General features: G+C 35.8%; 1 protein-coding gene across 3 annotated transcripts in view; it reads right to left on the minus strand.

The window, feature by feature from the left end:
* BABAM2 (BRISC and BRCA1 A complex member 2) overlaps positions 1-19,060 on the minus strand; it is a 355,229-nt gene that overhangs the window by 273,505 nt on the left and 62,664 nt on the right. For all 3 annotated transcript variants that reach the window (XM_064494653.1, XM_010991265.3, XM_064494652.1), the window contains exon 4: positions 11,832-11,926. In XM_064494653.1, the coding sequence (XP_064350723.1) occupies positions 11,832-11,926 (95 nt within the window). The remainder of the gene's footprint in view (positions 1-11,831; positions 11,927-19,060) is intronic.

Genomic DNA, 19,060 nt, shown 5'->3' on the forward strand with positions numbered 1-19,060 from the left:
AAAAAGGACTGATTTAAGACACATCTATTTTCTTGAGGAGGCACTAACCATCAGGGACAGGTCAAAAGAATAGAAGCCAATTTTAAAAGATGCTTTAGATGAATTTGTAAGGAAGAACACTTACAATAGTATGTAAATTTAAGAAAAAATTACTGACAACTGTAGAGGACAAGTACGCACATGACAGACAGAAAAATACTGGAGTAAATACACTAAAATATTAATAATACTCATTTCTAAATTGTATGGGATTAAGGATGTGCTTTTCTTAGTACTAATCTGTATTTTATATGCTGTTAATAATAAAAATACATTATTATAATTTAAACATCCAACTCTTTGGGGAGAGTGCTGGAGGGGAAAAAAAGGTGATAAAGAGAGGATGACAAAGAGAGATGACCGGCCAAAGACAATGATGATCTTCAAAACTGATCATTAAGTAACTCTTCCAAATAAGCACATTTTTTAACTGAATACTTCACATGCAATTCAGTACCTCATTTGCCCAAAAGCGTTTTTACAAATTCAGTTGAGTAAACCAAAACTGGTAACATCTGCTAAATGTTATATTTGCCATTGGATTTCAAAAAATAACTTGGTTTGTCTTTTTTTCATTTGTCTTATGAGAGTAAACATTTTAAATGTACCTTGTTTGTACTTTCAAGATGTTCTGTTTTTCTACAACTGTGCTTTTAAAGTCTTGTTTTTAACACATGCCTTCAAAATTATGTGTGTATGCATATGTGTATATATTAATACTCCTCTCCTTAATCCACAATTGGTTATAGTAGCAACACCTTTGGAAAAAATAAATGAACTGATAAATCATCATCTTTAAACCAAAGGTCTTACACTATCTCCCCTTAGGAGGTACATTTTACAAATAACAATATCAGCATTCTTCCTACTTCATAAAATGTTTCCATAGCTGATAAGTAAAAATAGGTAATAGTGGAAATACAGAGGTTTTAACTCATCAGCACATAAACCAATTTTGCATTGAAATTTCTGGTAATTTTCTCATATTCACTTGGATCATACTTGATACATCCTTTGAATCCAAGCTGCATTTAGCTCAAGAGAACCAGAGATGCCATCTCTAAATAATGTTAACCTTGTTTCCTTCTCTTAGGAAAATCTTCAGGAACTTAAAATCCAGGTTTTCATAAAAAAGGAGGTATATCATCTTTTATATTTTATTAATTTGTATTAATTAATGTTATTGAGTATTTTTATTAAACCAAATATTTTTACTCTTAATGATTTTTTTTCTTAATTCTGTATTCTTGCCAACAAAGTAAGTGGTATTTATGGCCCACTAAAATTTTATACTTTTGCTTTCAAAGTAAAGGGCAAAATTATATGTAGGACAACTGATTTAGGCATCCAGATAGGATGGAGTAGCTTTGTATAAACCAGCAATCTCAATAAGAACAACTGGAAAGCCAGATATCTGAAGGTATTTGATGTCTGCTGGAGCAATGAGAACTGGAGAGGCTGAGAATTCAGAAAGGAGAGAACATGAGGGAGAGGTACCCCTGGGACATCTGCAAATTCTGGGCACAGGAGGAAGGCTGAGAATCCAGGCTTTCCACAGCACAAAGCTGCTGTTGGACTCAGAAGAATCATAAGAACAGAGTCCTGAGAGACTTCAAACACGCAGCTCAAGACATGTGATAAATTCCGGGGCAGCCCAAGGGCAAGAAGCTAAAAATTAAGCAACCACTTCTGAAAAGCAGAGCAGCAGTCTTACAAGAGAAAATTTAGAGTATGGGATCTGTCTGGGCAAAGATCCATGCTGTTTGGATGTTTGAATAATTTGATAAATAACACGGCAGCCTATTTTAAAATATTTTATTGGTCAAGGCACTTAGAAGGGTCAAGGAACACTGACCACTCCAGACTCCCAGTTGAAAACCCTGAAGAGCTCTACCTCAGAAACAGTAGTAAACCAGAGGTAGACAGACCCTTACCTAAGCCATCAACTAGCCTCAAGCCAGCACAGTCTGTCTGGAGTCAGGTGATCAGTCAACACATGTCTGCCTGTGAGAGGGGACAAAGACTCTCTCCAGAAGATGAGAGTATCATCTGGAGCCTCTATAGTCTTTTAACCAGAATATTTAAAAATTCACTCAAAACAATAAGAAAGATACAGGACCACATGACTGAGAAGCAAAGAAAAAAAAAAAGCAGGCAAAACAAATAGACCCTAAAATATTCCAGATACTGAAATTGGTTCATAAGGACTTGAAAATAAATACGATTAGTATGTACAAGAAAATGGAGAAAACTATAGATGAAAAGATAAATTCACCAAAGAACTTACAGAAAAGAACCAAACAGAATTATAGAATTGAAGAATATATTACCTAAAATTAAGAACTCATTAGATGGATTTAATAACAAGTTAGTCACAGCAGAAAACAATAAACTGGAAGATACACTAAGTGTTGCTTAGTAGTGCTGGTTATTCATTTATTGCCTCTCATCTCCCAAATCTACTCTTCTTTGTCCTGTTTATGAGACCGGAGCTGGGCCCTGTAAACATTTTTCCTTTGGCAGCTGGTACAAGATTTAGCTTGTCAATAGAAAGTGATGGAGGGACAAGGTAAGGCATAACATAAAGAGGAGCATCTTATCCTGGTTCTAGTGTACGTTTCATAGCTGCTCCTATGGTGCAGCTGCCGGAGGCATGCAGGAGACCCAGCAGTGCTCACCCTCCAGCCTGTTCAACTGGCACCCAGCCCATTTCTCCTCGCCAGTCCTGGACGACCAGCACCCAGTAGGCTATGTACCAGTTCTGGCCTGCAGCACCCCCAAGTGAAGGTCTCCATCATCCAGGGGGCTGCACCACACCCTCTGCAATAAGGAGGTCAGAGTCTCGGCCCCAGGGGAGACATGAGAGAACGGGTCTACCCAGTTTGTTCCTTTTTGGGTATTCTCCCTCCACTTTACTCCATATTGATATGGTTTCTGTCTCCTGACTGAACTCCGACTAATACACTGGTTCACTTTAAGTGCACCTGGTTTGTATTTGTGCTTTCAAGATGTTCTGTTTTTATACAACTGTGTTTTTAAAGACTTGTTTATAACACGTCTTCAAAATTATATGTGTGTATGTGTATGTGTGTATATTAACAGTCCTCTCCTTAATTCTCTATACCATGTGAGCCATCATGTCCACCCTTCAGTACATATCCATCAGAAACGCACACATATATTTACCAAGACATGTAGAATATTCATAGTAGCACTATTCACAACAGCAAAAAAATGAAAATAATCCAAACGCTAATCAGTAATAGAACTGATAAAGGAAATGAGGTACACTCACACAGTGGAACACCATGAGCAATGAGCATACAACAACAACAACTGCATGGGTGAAGTTCCCAAACAAATCAGACTCACAAGTACATGCTGTTTGATTCCAAGTGTAGAAGGATCAAAAAGAGGCAAAATTAATGATGATGATTTAAGTCAGCATAGTGTTTACTCTCGCGCAAGGTGGTCACAGTGATGGGAGGGGGCATGAGTGGGGCTTCTGGAAGCTGATGTGTTCTGTTTCTTGATCAAGGTGCCAGTTACATGATGTGTTTACTTTTTGGCAATTTGCCATGCTACATACTTATGATTTGTACTCTTCAGTAGGAATGTTATTCTTCAAGTTACATAAAAATGTATTATTTATAAACAACCAAATAATATGCTTCTAAGTCCCTGATACTTAGTGTCCCTGCGTCTGGTAAAGTGCTCCTCCTATATGTCCCCGCAGCACCCTGTGCACACACCTCTATGCCTGCTCATATCACCCGAGGCTGCGATTCTCTTCACTTATCTGTCATGAGCATTATGTCCAGCTTGAGGGTAAAAGATGAGTTTTATAGGTCTCAAATGAGGCATTCAATAGCTATCTGAAAAATGCAGAGCGCTCTCTTGTAGAATACGTTATGGGCTGGGGCAAGGGAGGTGTCTAGGAGCAGGAACACCAACATCAGGGCAGCATTTTTCAACAGTGGGTCATGCAGTCCGTCTTAGCTTAGTGGTTTCTTTACACATATTTTGAATATATTTTACATACACAGGGGATGGACACTATTTTGTACAGATGCATTTCAAAGATGTCTTTCTTTGGGGAGAACAGAGAAGAGCAGGAGAGGAGAAGGGACAAGGAGTTAATACAACATTTCTTTCCACACTTACATTCCAGGTGGGCAGAATGGGAAGTGAAGGAATTATACAACCGGTGGGTGGTACCAGCAGTAGCATTACGTTCCCTATCCTGAAGATGCTGGTCCCGAGCACAACATCGTCGTCACCTTCTTCAAACTAGGAAGTCAGATATCAGTGGTTTCCAACCCTGCTATAATTGCAACATGTTCTCATTTAAACGTATGATCCTCCCTTCCTCCTTTATGCAATTTTATTTTAAATTAAAGGGAATTATCACTATTACTTTGAGGGGAAAGAATTTCACAATAACCTTTGAGGTAGCTGAACAGACCACAGGGTGTTGCAAACCCAAGGCTGAAAAAAATCACTGCTTCAGAGTTTCTGTTAACTGATTTTTTACCCCAGATTTCTCTAAAACTGAATCTTTTCTTCTGTTATGAAATTTTTATTTAAAACATTTTCTAATCTTGGAAACCAGCAAGTCTCTTAAGGAATGCAGAACCTTAAAGGCAAACTATTCACCTAACAGATACACACGGAACACCCCCATGCACCAGGCACTCTTCTAGATACTAGGATACAGTAGTGAACAAAACAAATCCCACTCTCTCCAGAAGCTTCTAGTCCAGTGAATAAACAAAGGTGACCATGTATCCCAGTTTGCCTGGGACTGTCCCATCTTAGTAGTGAACATACTAAATCCCAGAAAACCTTCACCCCTGGGCAAACAAGGGCAGTTGGTAACCTTAGCAGAAACAGATACCTAATAAGGAGCTCAAGTTTTACCAAATGCTGATAAAGTGCAATGAAGAAAATAAAGCAGGAAAAAGATGAGAGAAGAAGGGTATTACTACTATTTTGCACATGGAAAGCGGTGATGGCTTTCCTAATGTAACAACATTAGAAGGTAGGAGAGCAAGCCACTCAGATAACTGAGGAAAGAAAGTTCCATGCAGAAGGGAATGAAAATGGTGAATAGCAAATAAAGCAGTTCTAAGGAGGTCCTTAGAATTTTTGAAGAATAGCAAGGAGGCCTGTGTGGCTGGAGAAGAATGAGCAAGGTGTAGGATGGAAGGAGGCAAGATCAGAGAAGCAATTACAGCAGCTATAGCAGACCCATCACTTAGGGTTCAGCAGAAGCTCCAACTTCTTTCTGATGATTTTAATCCCACAGTTCCAACTCATCATAACTTTCCTTTCTCATTTTAATGGAGCCTCTGTCTTAATTAATTGATCATCCTCTCTTCTTACGTTACATACTGTATGTGAAAACACTATGCAATTATCCCACAGCACTTCTTTGTATCAATTATTCCAACACTGAATTATATACCACCAACGGCCACCATTTTCATGTATCTACATCTCCCTAAAAGTTAGCCTCCTTGAGTTCAAGTCCCATATAACACAGTGTTGGACACCCAGTGTGTAATCAGTCAATACTGACAGATAGGATTTTCCTCTATTCGTCTTTTGTTGATTTTTATGCTTTTTCATTAGTAAAAGAGGGCATCAATAAGTCAGCATCTTACTTATAACATGACACATGAAACAGTATGGCAAACACATAAGACAGAATACAGTAAAAGCAAACCCACCAACAAATTAACTTATGCTGCAGGGACAGCTCTTTAATCAGCAAATGCTTAGGACCTGAGGTTCAGGATGAAAGTGCAAACAGGAAAAAGCTCTACAAATGACCACTCCAATCAAGAATCAACTCTTCTTAAGTGTCCCTGAAAAATACTTCTATGTACAGATTAACTGGAAAATTATCACATTACTGTCGTATATAAAACTTTTCACCACCAGTCCCAAACCATTAATTGCTCCCTCTGCCATGTACTATGTTGAATTCACATGATCTTCTCACATTGTCTATTAAATAAAGTAGTGTCTCCAGTACTAACCAGGGAACACATCTGGAGTAGAGTTCAGGCTTTACATCCATTGCTTAGAACTTAGGGCATAACTTTCAGTTACTTTGACTTCATGGTTTGGTGAATACATTATCAGCATACATAAAGTAGAACAATGAAGCAAATTTTTAACAAATCTACAATTTATGAGTCTTGATCTTAAAAGTAGCTTCTGGAAAAACTATAATCTTTTTGCAATACTGCTTCCATTTCTACTTTAAGAAACACTTTAGGTTCAGTTTATGAGGTCAAAGAAGAAGCAAGCAATGTCACTATTTTATAATCACATCTCAATATCAAAATACGTTATCATCCAGCTTCCACAACGAACGGATTTACCTCAAGAAAGCAGAAAGAGATAAAGAATATAAGTCTGTAGAGAGATTTTTGCTCAGTAGAAAAACTTCATATTAAAAGTTAGAGCTGTAAGGTTGCAGGATACAAGATCAACACACAAAAATCAACTGTTTCTGTACAGCAACAACATGAAACCAAAAGTGAAATTAAAAACAAGTCTATTTACAGGAAGAATAAAGTACTTAGGAATACATTTAACAAAATAAGTGTAAAACTTGTACTCTGAAAATTATAACACATCATTGAAAGATATTAAAGACTTAAAAATGGAAAGGCATTTCATGTCCCTGGATTAGAAGACTTAATATTGTTAAGATGGCAGTAATCTCTAGCTGGATATACAGATTAAATGCAATCTCTATCAAAATCCCAGCTGGATTCTTTGCAGAATTGACAAGCTGATTCTAAAATTAATATGGAAGCGAGAGACTCAATAGTTAAAGCAATCTTGGAGAAGAAAAACAAAGTTTGAAAACTCACACTTCCCAATTTCAAAACTTATTACAAGGTCACAGCAAACAAGACAGTGTGGTACTGGTATAAGTTTAAAATATAGATGAACATAATAGAATGAGAATCCAGAAATATACCCACACATTTATAGTCAAGTGAGTTTCAGAATGCCAAGAATGCCAAAACAATTCATAAGAAAAAAATAGTCTTTCCAATACACTGTGCTGGGCCATCTAAACCTCTACTTATAAAACAATAAAGGAAGGCCCCTATCTCACACCATATACAAAAAAATAATTCAAAATGGATCCAAGACCTATATGTAAGAGCAAAAATTATAAAACTCTCCAAGGAAAACATGAGTAAATCCTCATCAACTTGGCCTAGGCAATGGTTTCTTAGATATGAAGCCAGAAGCACCAGCAGCAAAAGAAAAAATAGACAAGTGGGACTTCATAAGAATTTTAAATTTTTGTCCTTCAAACAATATTATCTAGATGGTGAAAAGATAATCCACAGAATGGGAGAAAATTTCATAAGTCATATATCTGATAAGGACTTGTATCCAGAATATATAAAGAACTCTTATACCTCAATGATAAAAAAAGACAAATAACCCAATTTTAAAATGGGGAAAGGATTTGGACAGATATTTCTGTAACAAAGATATATAAATGGCCAAGTAACACAAAAAGATGCAAAACATCATTAGCCCTCAGGGAAATGCCAACCAAAAACCACAATGAGATAATCACTTCATACCAACTAGGTTGGATATAATCATAAAGACAGATAACAAGAAGTGTTGGTGAGAATGTGAAGAAACTGGAACACTTTACACCACTGATGGGGATGTAAAAGAGAACATCCCCTATGAAAAAACAGTCTGGGAGTTCCTCAAAAAGTTAAACATAGTATTACCATTTGACTCTGTAATTCCACTCTTAGGGATATATCCAAGAGAAATAGAAATACTTCCATACAATAGTAGTATTTATAATATCCAAAAATGTGGAAATAACCCAAATGTCCATCAACTGACAATGTATAAATAAAATGTGATAAATGTGCATAATGGAATATTATTTGGTAATAAAAAATGAGGTAGTGATACATGTTACACTGAAAACAGTATGCTAAGTGAAAGAAGACAGTCACAAAGGGCCATATAGTGTATGATTCCATTTATGTGAAATATCCAGAAGAGGTAAGTCTATAGAGAGAACGTAGATTAGTTAGCTATTGCCTAGAGTGAACAAGGGTGCCGGTGGGGAGGATAAGGAATTGACTGCTAATGGGTTTGCAGTTTCTTTTAGGGTAAATTTTTGACTGTGATAATAGTTGCACAACTCTGAATATACTAAATACCACTGAATTATACACTATTTTAAATGGGTGAATTGTATGACATATAAATTATGTCTCAATAAAGCTGTTATTTTTTTAAAAATCAGAGCTGGCCCCAAAATGGAAAATGATACCTCAATGGAAATAATGTTAAGCAAAGGCAAATAGCCTTCTATAGGAGATAATACTGTAAAAGATGGATTCAATCAGTGGTTTCCAATAGCAGTTTATGGACTAATACATAAAAATCATCCAGGGAGTTTCATGACTTTTTGGCTCCCTAAAGCATCTAATTCAGTATGTCCAGTGGGGTCCAAACATCTGTATTTTTAATAGGCTTCCTAAATTATTCTAATGTATAGCCAGAAGTGGGAACAACTGACCCACTAAGATCCTAACTCAATAATTTTATGATTCTCTAGTATCTATGAGATCTAGATCTGATATCTATATAGCATTGTCCATTCATTTGAGAATCTCAAAATTCTTAATGGAATTCACCTTCCTGAAAGAAGAGTTTGAGTTTAGAAAGAAGGAGCTTCATCTAATGGATCAGAACACCTCATATATTTTTATTAACCTTATGTGTATCCTTTATTTAAGCTACTCCAAATCATTTCTTGGAACAAAATAAATTTAAATAAATTAAACAACTATAACTCAATAATTAATCAATTAATTAATTAATTTTAAAAAATAAATTAAACAACTAAAAGATCACATACAGTATCTAAAACTATTATTTCTCAAACTAAGATACAATGGAAAGCCCATCTTTTTCTTCAAATATTTATAGTTTAATAGACTTTTATAGAAAAACATAGATATAATGTATAATCAAATACAAAACTTTCATGAATTTTTAAGATAAAACCAGAAACTTCAAGGAAATTCCATACTTGCCACAGGAACTACTTTGGACTACACTTGTAGATTCTAAGGGTACATATTCATTCCCTTCCCCAGCTAGTACTTCAGTGGAAAAATCCAAGAAGTCTAGGCATTCTGTTTTCCACTCCATGGGTGATAAAATATGTAATCCCCTTCATTCAGAACAGTATATAGACTAATCAGATTATTAGTGACTATGCTGTGTGTACTTCAAGAAGGAAGGGAAAAGTCTGAACTAAATCTATGAAATAAATCATAACCTGTTAACAGTTGAAGAGAGTCCTTCAGAGGCAAACTGTGCTCAGAGAAATGTCTGATGAGGATCAGGTCTTGTAGTTCACCCTGTCCTAGTGTTTTAGCCAGATGACAACGAACATCGAGGGCTACCTCCAGGATATGCAGACCTCACCCAGCTAGTGGAGGCTGTACCCTGGTTGCTTATCTAGGCTTGCTCAGCCCACTGGTCCATGAAGAAGCACTGGGTAGCCTGCCTGAGGTCTTAGATCAACTATAGCTAAAGGGAAGGTGTTCCTCTATATTTATAATCTCTCTTCTAGATATGGTGCTTTGGTATTTTGGCTGCTCTTTTTCAGCTAATTTCTCAGAAACATTTGTGATAACTTCACTCAGGGACTATCAGAAGAGTAGAGTTATAATATCAACTCTAACACAATTATATAAATCTAGGTCAATTTCCTCAATACTAAAACAGAAAAGTGGAATCAGATGAACCATAAGGTCTTTTCTAGCTTTTAAAGTGTATGCTCTCATAAAAAAAAAAAAGTTTCTTCTTTATAGCACAGGGAACTATATTCAATATCTTGTAATAATCTTTAATGAAAAAGAATATGAAAATGAATATATGTATGTATATGCATGACTGGGTCATTGTGCTGTATGCCAGAAATTGACACATTGCAACTGACTATACAATAAAAAAAAAAGTCTATGCTCTCACATAAATCAATAGATAAATAAAAAAATATACTCTCATAATACTTGTCAATATTGAAGATATGTCTTGCAAATTTTAAGGGCAATTCCAAAAAAGAAATTATAAACATATATTTCTTATCCCTTCCATCACAGTGTTGTGTGTGTTCCCTCTTGCATCATCCTAGCTCAAAGTTCCTTCTTTCCCATCTAGATTTTTACAACAATCCTCAATTCTGGTCCCCAATTTCTTCTTAACCTATTATACTGACTACATACACTGCTGTTAGATGACTCTCAAAGTATCATTTCCTTCAATGGCTCTTAACCTAGCATTCAATGTACTCCACAATCTTACCCCAATTTATCTTTCTAACCTTTTCTAGCCCTTCTTCATAGTAATTTACTCTTCAGGAAACCTGTCGGTACCTCCTTCTACAATATATTATACATATTTGTTTATGTCAGTCCCCATGTTGAAATACTCTCAGCCATACTCCCAACTTTTGTTCCACTCTTTGAGTATGAATACACTACAAAGTCTCTTCTGACAACCTTCTTGAAACTTCTGGAGCACTCAGCCTCTAACATTTCTTTGGCATTTAGCATGTGCTATCCTGCACTGGGCAGATTTAACACAGGACAGGTCTATAGGGGTACTTCTGCCTTGTTTTCTCCAGGTAAGACTTTCAGCTTCAATATGGGGTGAATTTGTAACATAAAGCATCTAAAGGGACCATCTTTAAACAATATTTAAAAAAAAATCAACCAAAGTAACAGTTTACGTGTAATTATTAAAAGTTTTGCAACAAAACCATCCTACTCTTTCTAACCATATTTTTACAGCTGTGTTCCCAAATTTAAGATAGTTCTTTAGATTTGGGTTAATACTTCCTGTCTAATACTTCCCTTTTAAAAAAGGGAGGGGAGGCAACATTTCAAAGCAAGTCCTCAAACTTCTAATTAGAAAACTTTAATGAGACAAAAAAATGCCCAAAAAAAACAAAACTAAGAACATAGTTTTTGAACAATATTAAAACCTCTTATAGCATTGACTTCATAGCAAAATCGAACATGAGAAGGGAAAGAAAGAGACATTTCGTCTGGTCAGACCTTTTAAACAGAACAGCACATGTTTTTCTCTACCAGCCATTCAAATACAATTTTTATATAAACCGCATGTGCTCTGACAAGTACTATCACCCTTCTCTCGGCTTTAAATCCAGAAACATTCTACTTCAACTACGAAGTTTCGGGTCTTACTCAATAAAGGACACTTAATCTGGTCTTTACCCTTCTGATAATAATACTGAGATAATGCAGATACAAGTCCAAATTTGCCACTTTCACTTCTATACAAAAAAAAGGCCTCTTGAAGAGCCAAGAAAACATTCCCCTAAAAAATCCTGTGATGAAGTGTTAGTAAACATTAGAAAATTGATTGCAGGCATGAAATATTAAGTTAAAACAAAGAGAATGTTTTCAACATGTCTCTTTAAACTGAAGTAAAAATATTTTAACCAATATGCTAGAGACTTTTATTAATTCAAAATAGCCTGAAAGTAAAACTGCAAGGAAAAAAAAACTCTAAACTATTTTGGCACACAAAGAGTTGTACTTATTTCACAGGACAGAGAAAAAAGGGGTGGAAAAAAAATCCATATGCTTGGCAAACTTATCTGTTAAGCAACTGTCAAAAGCTAACTTTATTTTCCTTTCAACAAATGAAGATCGTCCAAACGCGCCCCCAGTACTCACATGCAGAGCCGAGGGGTCTGGCAGGAACTCAGCATCTTCTCCAAAGATAAAATCAGGAGGCAGTTCTGGGTACTGGGCATTGAAAATGATATCCCCTGAAATAAAAGAAAATGTCAGGCCCTTCTTATTTCCTTGCTAATACATGAATAATCTGAGGAGTGCATCAGAAAAACTTCTAAAAGAAGTTTATGTTAGTTTAACAAAAAGTTCGAAAAGCACTTTCTGAATGATTAATTCTTCAAACAAAAGAACTGATATCTTCTTTTAAATTAACATCAACAACATGCAATCAAAAAGTGTTATCTTCGAATACACGATAAATATAAGTATCCAAGTAGAAAAGTAGACACAACCAAATCCAAAGTACATGCAGATTTTTACAATAGGAAGCATTACTGTCCACTCACTGCCTGCTAATTAATAAGCCTTTATCAAGGACTAGGTCTCTAAAGATACAGCCCTTGTCTCGAAGAAATTAAACATACAGACCTTCGGTATAATGAAAAGAATGTTTGGCTGGGGGTCCAAAAAGTCAGGTTTATATCCAAGAGATTCCCTATTTATTTATTAGTTCAAGTCACGTTGGGCAAGTTTTAACTTCCTTAGAGTTCAGTTTCTTCATCAGGAAAAAGGAGATATAACAGTACTGACATCACAGCTTTGTTGTGAGGGTAAAAAGAGGCAGCATGCCAGAAAGGTGTCTGGCAAATTGTAAGCACTCAGGAGGTCATACAGAGTACTGCTGTTGTTATTACTGGCATTATACTGAAGCATAAGACAAATTACAAAAGCTCCTTAGCACATTTGTGCTGTAAATTCTTCTAGCTCTCTGTTCTCCTCCTTTCTCCCTCTTTAGCTCCCTTTTACGTCCTCTGCTCACCCCAAGGCTCGGTCTTCATCATTCTGCTAATACCAATAAGCAGACTAGTATATCCACAGTCTAACACACATATGGGGCTCTGGCGTATGAGTGTGTAAACTTGTACACACGCACACAATGTCTGCACCCATACACACACCATAGTGTTATATCAGTCCAATCATTTCTACTGCTCAAATAATATCTTCATAGTGACATCCAAATTTAAACATTCAGACTGCAGTTCTCATTTGAACCTTTCTATCACTATGTACTATGTATTTCAGTTTCAAACACAGCAAGTCTAAAAACATTCTCGTGATTGTCCCTTTTCTCACTCCTCTCTTCCCCTGACTGACCTCCCTTTATCTAGGGAAGGCACTGCTATCCCTTAGTCACCCATGCTGAAACTTTAATGTCATCTTTGACCTTACCCGTACTCTTTACACTCATGAAACAAGTCATCTCAATTTTTCCTCCAAAGTGTTTCTCACATGAATACTTCCTGCTGCGATCAGTTCAACTCAGGCCCCGCTTAGTCCATACACTGATGCATCCAAAGAAGAAAAAAAAATTTTAATGGAGGTGCTGGGGATTGAACCCAGGACCTCATGCATGCTAAGCTTGCACTCTACCACCAAGCTATTTCCCTCCCCACAAAGAACAAATATTTGAACTCTGCTCTAGGCACTGTTAGGCATGAAAAATCAAACAAAGAACTCTGTTCTTAAAGAGTACAACAGACTAGAAGAATTTATTACCATATCCTCTTAACTGGTCTCCCAATAACAGTCTCCCTCTAGCCCATAATACAAACTATCATAAAGTAAATCTTCTAAAGTACTGCTTTGCCCCAAAACATCCTAGCTCAAAAAGTTTAAATGGTTCTCTAATGTCAAATGGAGTAAAAGTAAACTTTTCAAATTGGTATGTAAGGCCTCCAAAATACAGTGTTGCTGCTCATTGACCCACCCTTCTTTCTATCTACAAGCTGATACCAATTTTCTATTCCAGCCAATACGATCAGCTCGCTGACCTCCAAACTATGACACCTAGTTGAAATGCTCTTTCCCCTTGCTCAATTCTTACCTATCCTTTATGAGCCCTCTTACTTACTTATTTCTCTTGCATGAAGCCTTCCCTAATAAATCCAGTACACACTGATCATTGTTACTTCTGAAATCTAACAATACTGATTGTTTATGCCATTCACTGAGCATTTAACTGTAGTCTTATATTGGTTTTGTTTTTCCATTAATTTTTAAAATTCCTAATAAACTCATGGTACAAGAGAGACACTGTGATACACACCATGTCAATACAAAGATGGTTATCCTCAAGGAGCTTACATTTAGTGAGGGAGACAGAATTTATACACAGAACCACAAACACACAGCAGTACAAAGTAAGTACGTATTCCTGAGCTTCCCAAATACCTTGTAAACATTCAGAGAATGAGCATGCTCTCATAGTTATTTCATGTCTCTGACAGGGCAAAGTACAATACATACAGAATATATTCAAGAAATGCTCAACATATGAAAGAAATTCTCTGAACTGGATATCTAACTACTGATAAAATCTACGGTAAAGAATAAAGTATGAAGAGTTACTTCTATCACTTTCTGTAGGGAATAAATATGAACAATAAAATATACCCTTCAGAAGTTGGGTGTGGAATTAAATTACCAAAACAGTATAATCACTACCTCTCCTTCACCCTACTCACTATCATCATCTCTGGTTTTCAACTATGTCTGCTACAATTTACGAACTTTCTTCAAATGTGCTAACTATAAACCATTAACCCAAGCCAAGACTAAGAGGTGCTAGCAAAGACAATATGAATGTCCCGATTACTCATTCTTATTCAACTATACCCAGCATGCACAATTCCTCAGGAGAATATATACATTAAAGATGTGTTTTTTAAAGTCTTACAGTTGACTTACTTTAGTGAGTTTTAGAAAAAAATTCCCAAGTTAATAGAACAGAGGCATTCAAGTTTTAGAAAAAGCCAAGATAGAATCTATTGTGCCTTGATGTTCAAAAATTAATAGCATGCTAAATTCCAATAGAAGAAATTTTATTACTTTGTTACTACTAAAGGAGGACACAAAGCTGGATTTTCAATTTCTCAAAGGAGCATTGTCAGTAATACATATTTCCAAACCACTAAACATTAGAAATCTGATCCAAGGATATCCACTTTTGCCAATTCTATTCAACATTGTACAGGAGGTTCTAGCCAGGGCAATTAGGCAAGAAAAAGAAATGAATGGCATCTAGATTGGAAAGAAAAAGTAAACTTATCTCTATTCACAGATGACATGATCTTGCATATAGAAAACCCTAAGGAATTCACACACACACAAAAATTCTATGAGAATTAATGAACAAGTTTCACAAGGTTGCAAGATACAAGAGAGATGTACAAAATCAACTGCTTTTCTATACACTACCAATGAACAATTCAAACATGAAGTTAAGAAAACAGTTTAATTTACAACAACACCAAAAGAATAAAATACTTAGAAATAAACTTAATAAGAGAAGTGTTAAGACTTGCACGGTGAAAACTACAAAACATTGAAAGACATTAAAGAAGGCCTACATATATGGGAAGACATCTCACGTTCATAGATCAGAAGACTTAATATTGTTAAGATGGCAATACTACTGAAATTAATCTACAGATTTCATGCAATCCCTGCTGGCTTTTTTGGCAGAAACTGACAAACCAATCCTAAAAGTTACATGGAAATGCAAGGGGTCCAGCATGGCCAAAAAGTAATCCTGACAAAGAGCAAAGCTGAAAGACTCAAACTTCCCAATTTCAAAACTTATCACAAAGCCACAGTCATTGAGACAGTGTGGTACTGACACAAGGACAGACATACAGATCAATGGAATAGAATTCAGAGTCTGGAAATAAACTTTCATATTTATAGTCAACTGATTTTTGGCAAGGGTGCCAAGATAATTCAAAGCAGCAAAGAAGAGTTTTTCATCATTCCACACCCATTAGGATGACTACTAAAAAAGACAGAAAGAGACTAAAACAAGTGTTGGCGAGGCTGTGGAGAAACTGTAACCCCTGTGCACCACTGGTGGGAATATAAAAGAATGCAGCTGCTATGGAAAGCAATGTGGCAGTACCTCAAACATTTAAAAATAGAATTACCATATGATCCAGCAATTACACTCTCGGTATATACTCAAAAGAAGTGAAATCAGCGTTAGTGTCTCAAAGAAATATTTTTATACCCAGATTCACAGCAGTATTATTCACAATGGACTAAAGGAAACTAACCAAGTGTCTGCTGACAGATGAATGGATAAACAAAATCTGGTATACATATACAACGGAATAATAATCAGCTTTAAAAAAGGACATTCTGACACATGGTATAATAGGGATGAACCTTGAGGACATTATGGTAATATAAGCCAGACATAAGAAGACAAATACTGTACAAGTTCACTTATATGAGGTACGCAGAGTAGTCAAATTCATCGAGGCAGAAAGGAGATTGGTGGTTGGCAGGAGCTGGGGGAAGGGAGTAATGGGGAGTTGTTGTTTAATGGGTACAGAATTTCAGTTTCACAAGATGAAAAGAGCTATGGAGATTGCACAACAATATAAATGTAGTTAACATTACTGAAATATAGAAACATTACTTAAAAACTATTAAGACAGTAAATTTTGTGTTATTTATTTTACACAATTTAAAAAACTTCAAGTAAAAGAGTCTGCTATAGACTGAATGTTTGTGTTCCTTTAAAATTCACGTTGATAACTAATCCCCAGTGTGATGGTATTTTGAGGTGGGCTTTTGGTAGGTGATTAAGTCATAAGGGCAGAGCCCTCATGAATGGGATTAGTGCCCTCATAAAAGAAACCCAAGAGAACCCCTTTGTCCGCTTCTGCCATGTGAGGTTACAATGAAAAGGCAGACTGTCTATGAATCAGGAAGAAGACCCTACCCACTGAATCTGCCAGCACTTTGATTCAGACTTCCCAGCCTCCAAAACTGTGAGAAATAAATATTTGTTGTTTTAGCCACCCAGTGTATGGTAATTTGTTACAGCAGCCTGAAGAGACTAAGAGTCTTTCCAACAAATAATGCTAGGACAATCAGAGAGCCACATGCAAAAGAACAAACTTGAGTCCCAACTCATACCATATACAAAAATTAACTCAAAATGGATCAAAGACCTAAGTGTAAGAACAAAAGTATAAAAATCTTCAAGGAAAACATAAGAATAAATCGTTACAACTAGGCAATGTTCTCTTAGATGTGAAATCAAACACAGAAGCAATAAAAGTAGGTAAACTGGACTTCATAAAAATTTAAAACTTTTTTCCTTCAAAGGACACTATCTCGAAAGTGAAAAGACAACCCACAGAATGGGAGAAAATATAGAATTTGGCAAATCCCACATCTGATAAGGCAGTTGTACCCAGAATATAAGGAACTCTTATACCGTAACAATAAAAAGGCAAATAATCCAATTTAAAAATGGGCAAAGGATTTGAATAGACATTTCTTTAAAGAAGATAAAGAAATGGTCAATAAGCACATGAAAAGATGCTCAACATCATTAGTCACTAAGGAAATGAAAATCAAAATCAAAACCACAATGAGATACCACTTCACACCCACTATGATGGCTACAATCAAAAAGACAAATAATGACAAGTATTGGTGAGGCTGTGGAGAAACTGGAACCCTCAGATACTGCCAGTGGGAATACAAAGAGGTGCCATCACTTAGGAAAATAGTTTGGTAGTTTCTGAAAATGCTAAACATACAGTTACCTCATGACCCACCAATTCTACTTCTCGGTATATATCCAAGAAAAACAAAAACATATGTCCACACAAAAACTTGCACGTGGATGTACAAACATTATTCACAAGAGCCAAAAAGTAGAAACAATCCAATGATCATCAGCTGATAAATAGATAAATAAAATGTGGTATATACATACAATAGAACATTATTCAACTATAAAAAAGTACTGACACATGATACAATGTGGATAAAGTTTGAAAACTTCATGCTAAGTGAAAACAGCCAGACACAAAAGGCCACATATTGTATGATTATTGGGTAATACCACTTATATGAAATGTCCAGAATACATAAATCCATAGAGACAAAAAGTAGATTACTGGTTGCCAGGGGCTGGGAAAGGGAGGAATGGGGAGTGACTGCTAACGAGTACAAAGTTTCCTTTTGTGGAGATGAAAATGTTCTGGAATTAGTGTTGATGGTTGCACCACTCTGTGAATGTATTAAAAACCACTAAATTGTACACTTCAAAGGGTGAACTGCATGGTATGTGAATTATATCTCAATAAAGCTCTTATTTTTTCAATCTGATGCAAAAATCCATCCCACTTTAATCCAAACTTAAACACAAATAAAGTAGGAAGTGTTTACTCAATGGCTACAAGTAAATTTATTTTTTTATAAATAAAATCATCTCAAAAACGCAACTGGAGAATTCTCCATTTAAAAAAAAAAATGCAGTGAGTTCTTTTTAAAAGCAAAGAATGCTTTTATAAGATGAATACTTACAAAGATCTTTATTTTTTCAAGAAGTTTCCCAAATGGGTCCTTTTAAAGGAGAGTACTGGGGAGTGTTACTTTTTAAACTTTTTAACTGACTGAAAAATTAAATAGTCAAAAGTATTTGAATATGTGATGAATTTTTTAAGGGAAACAATGTATAGCAATTATTATACCCTCAACGGAAAGGATCCTATTAGGGGGAAAGAGAGTAACTATATTATACATAGTAAAAATACTATACAGGTATTTTTCAAAACAAATAAATTTAAATATCTTTCAGAATCTCACTCTTAAATTTCAGACTTTCTCAAATTCTCACCTTCAACCTCAAAGAACTCCTAAAACACTTTACCTTAATACTCTATAGCCTCTTTGGAATAAAATGTGGCATTATTTCCTTGCTTGGGAGAAGGGTCAGTAAATCAGTCAAGAACATTTATTAAAAACCTACCATGCACAGATGTACATTCTGGACACCTGGGGAGTTATATAGGAAGTAGAAAACATAGTCCCAGACCTCAAGGCAGAGATGTGGAGAAAAGACCAACACAAATCACGGAGAAGAGCAATAATATCGCATTTCCTTTATTTCACCCTGGAGAGGATGATACGAACACAGAGTAACAGACTACAGGGATACTGCTTACTTCAACTTTTCATTAAAAGGAAGAGTTGGCAAGAGAACAAAGAAATTAAAATAGTATCAGAGGTGATATAAGATGAGGTTTAAAAGAAAGAAAGAAAGAAAGAAAGAAAGAAAGAAAGAAAGAAAGAAAGAAAGAAAGAAA

This window comes from Camelus dromedarius, chromosome 15 (assembly GCF_036321535.1).
Source record: "Camelus dromedarius isolate mCamDro1 chromosome 15, mCamDro1.pat, whole genome shotgun sequence".
NCBI classification, from domain to species: Eukaryota; Metazoa; Chordata; class Mammalia; order Artiodactyla; family Camelidae; genus Camelus; species Camelus dromedarius.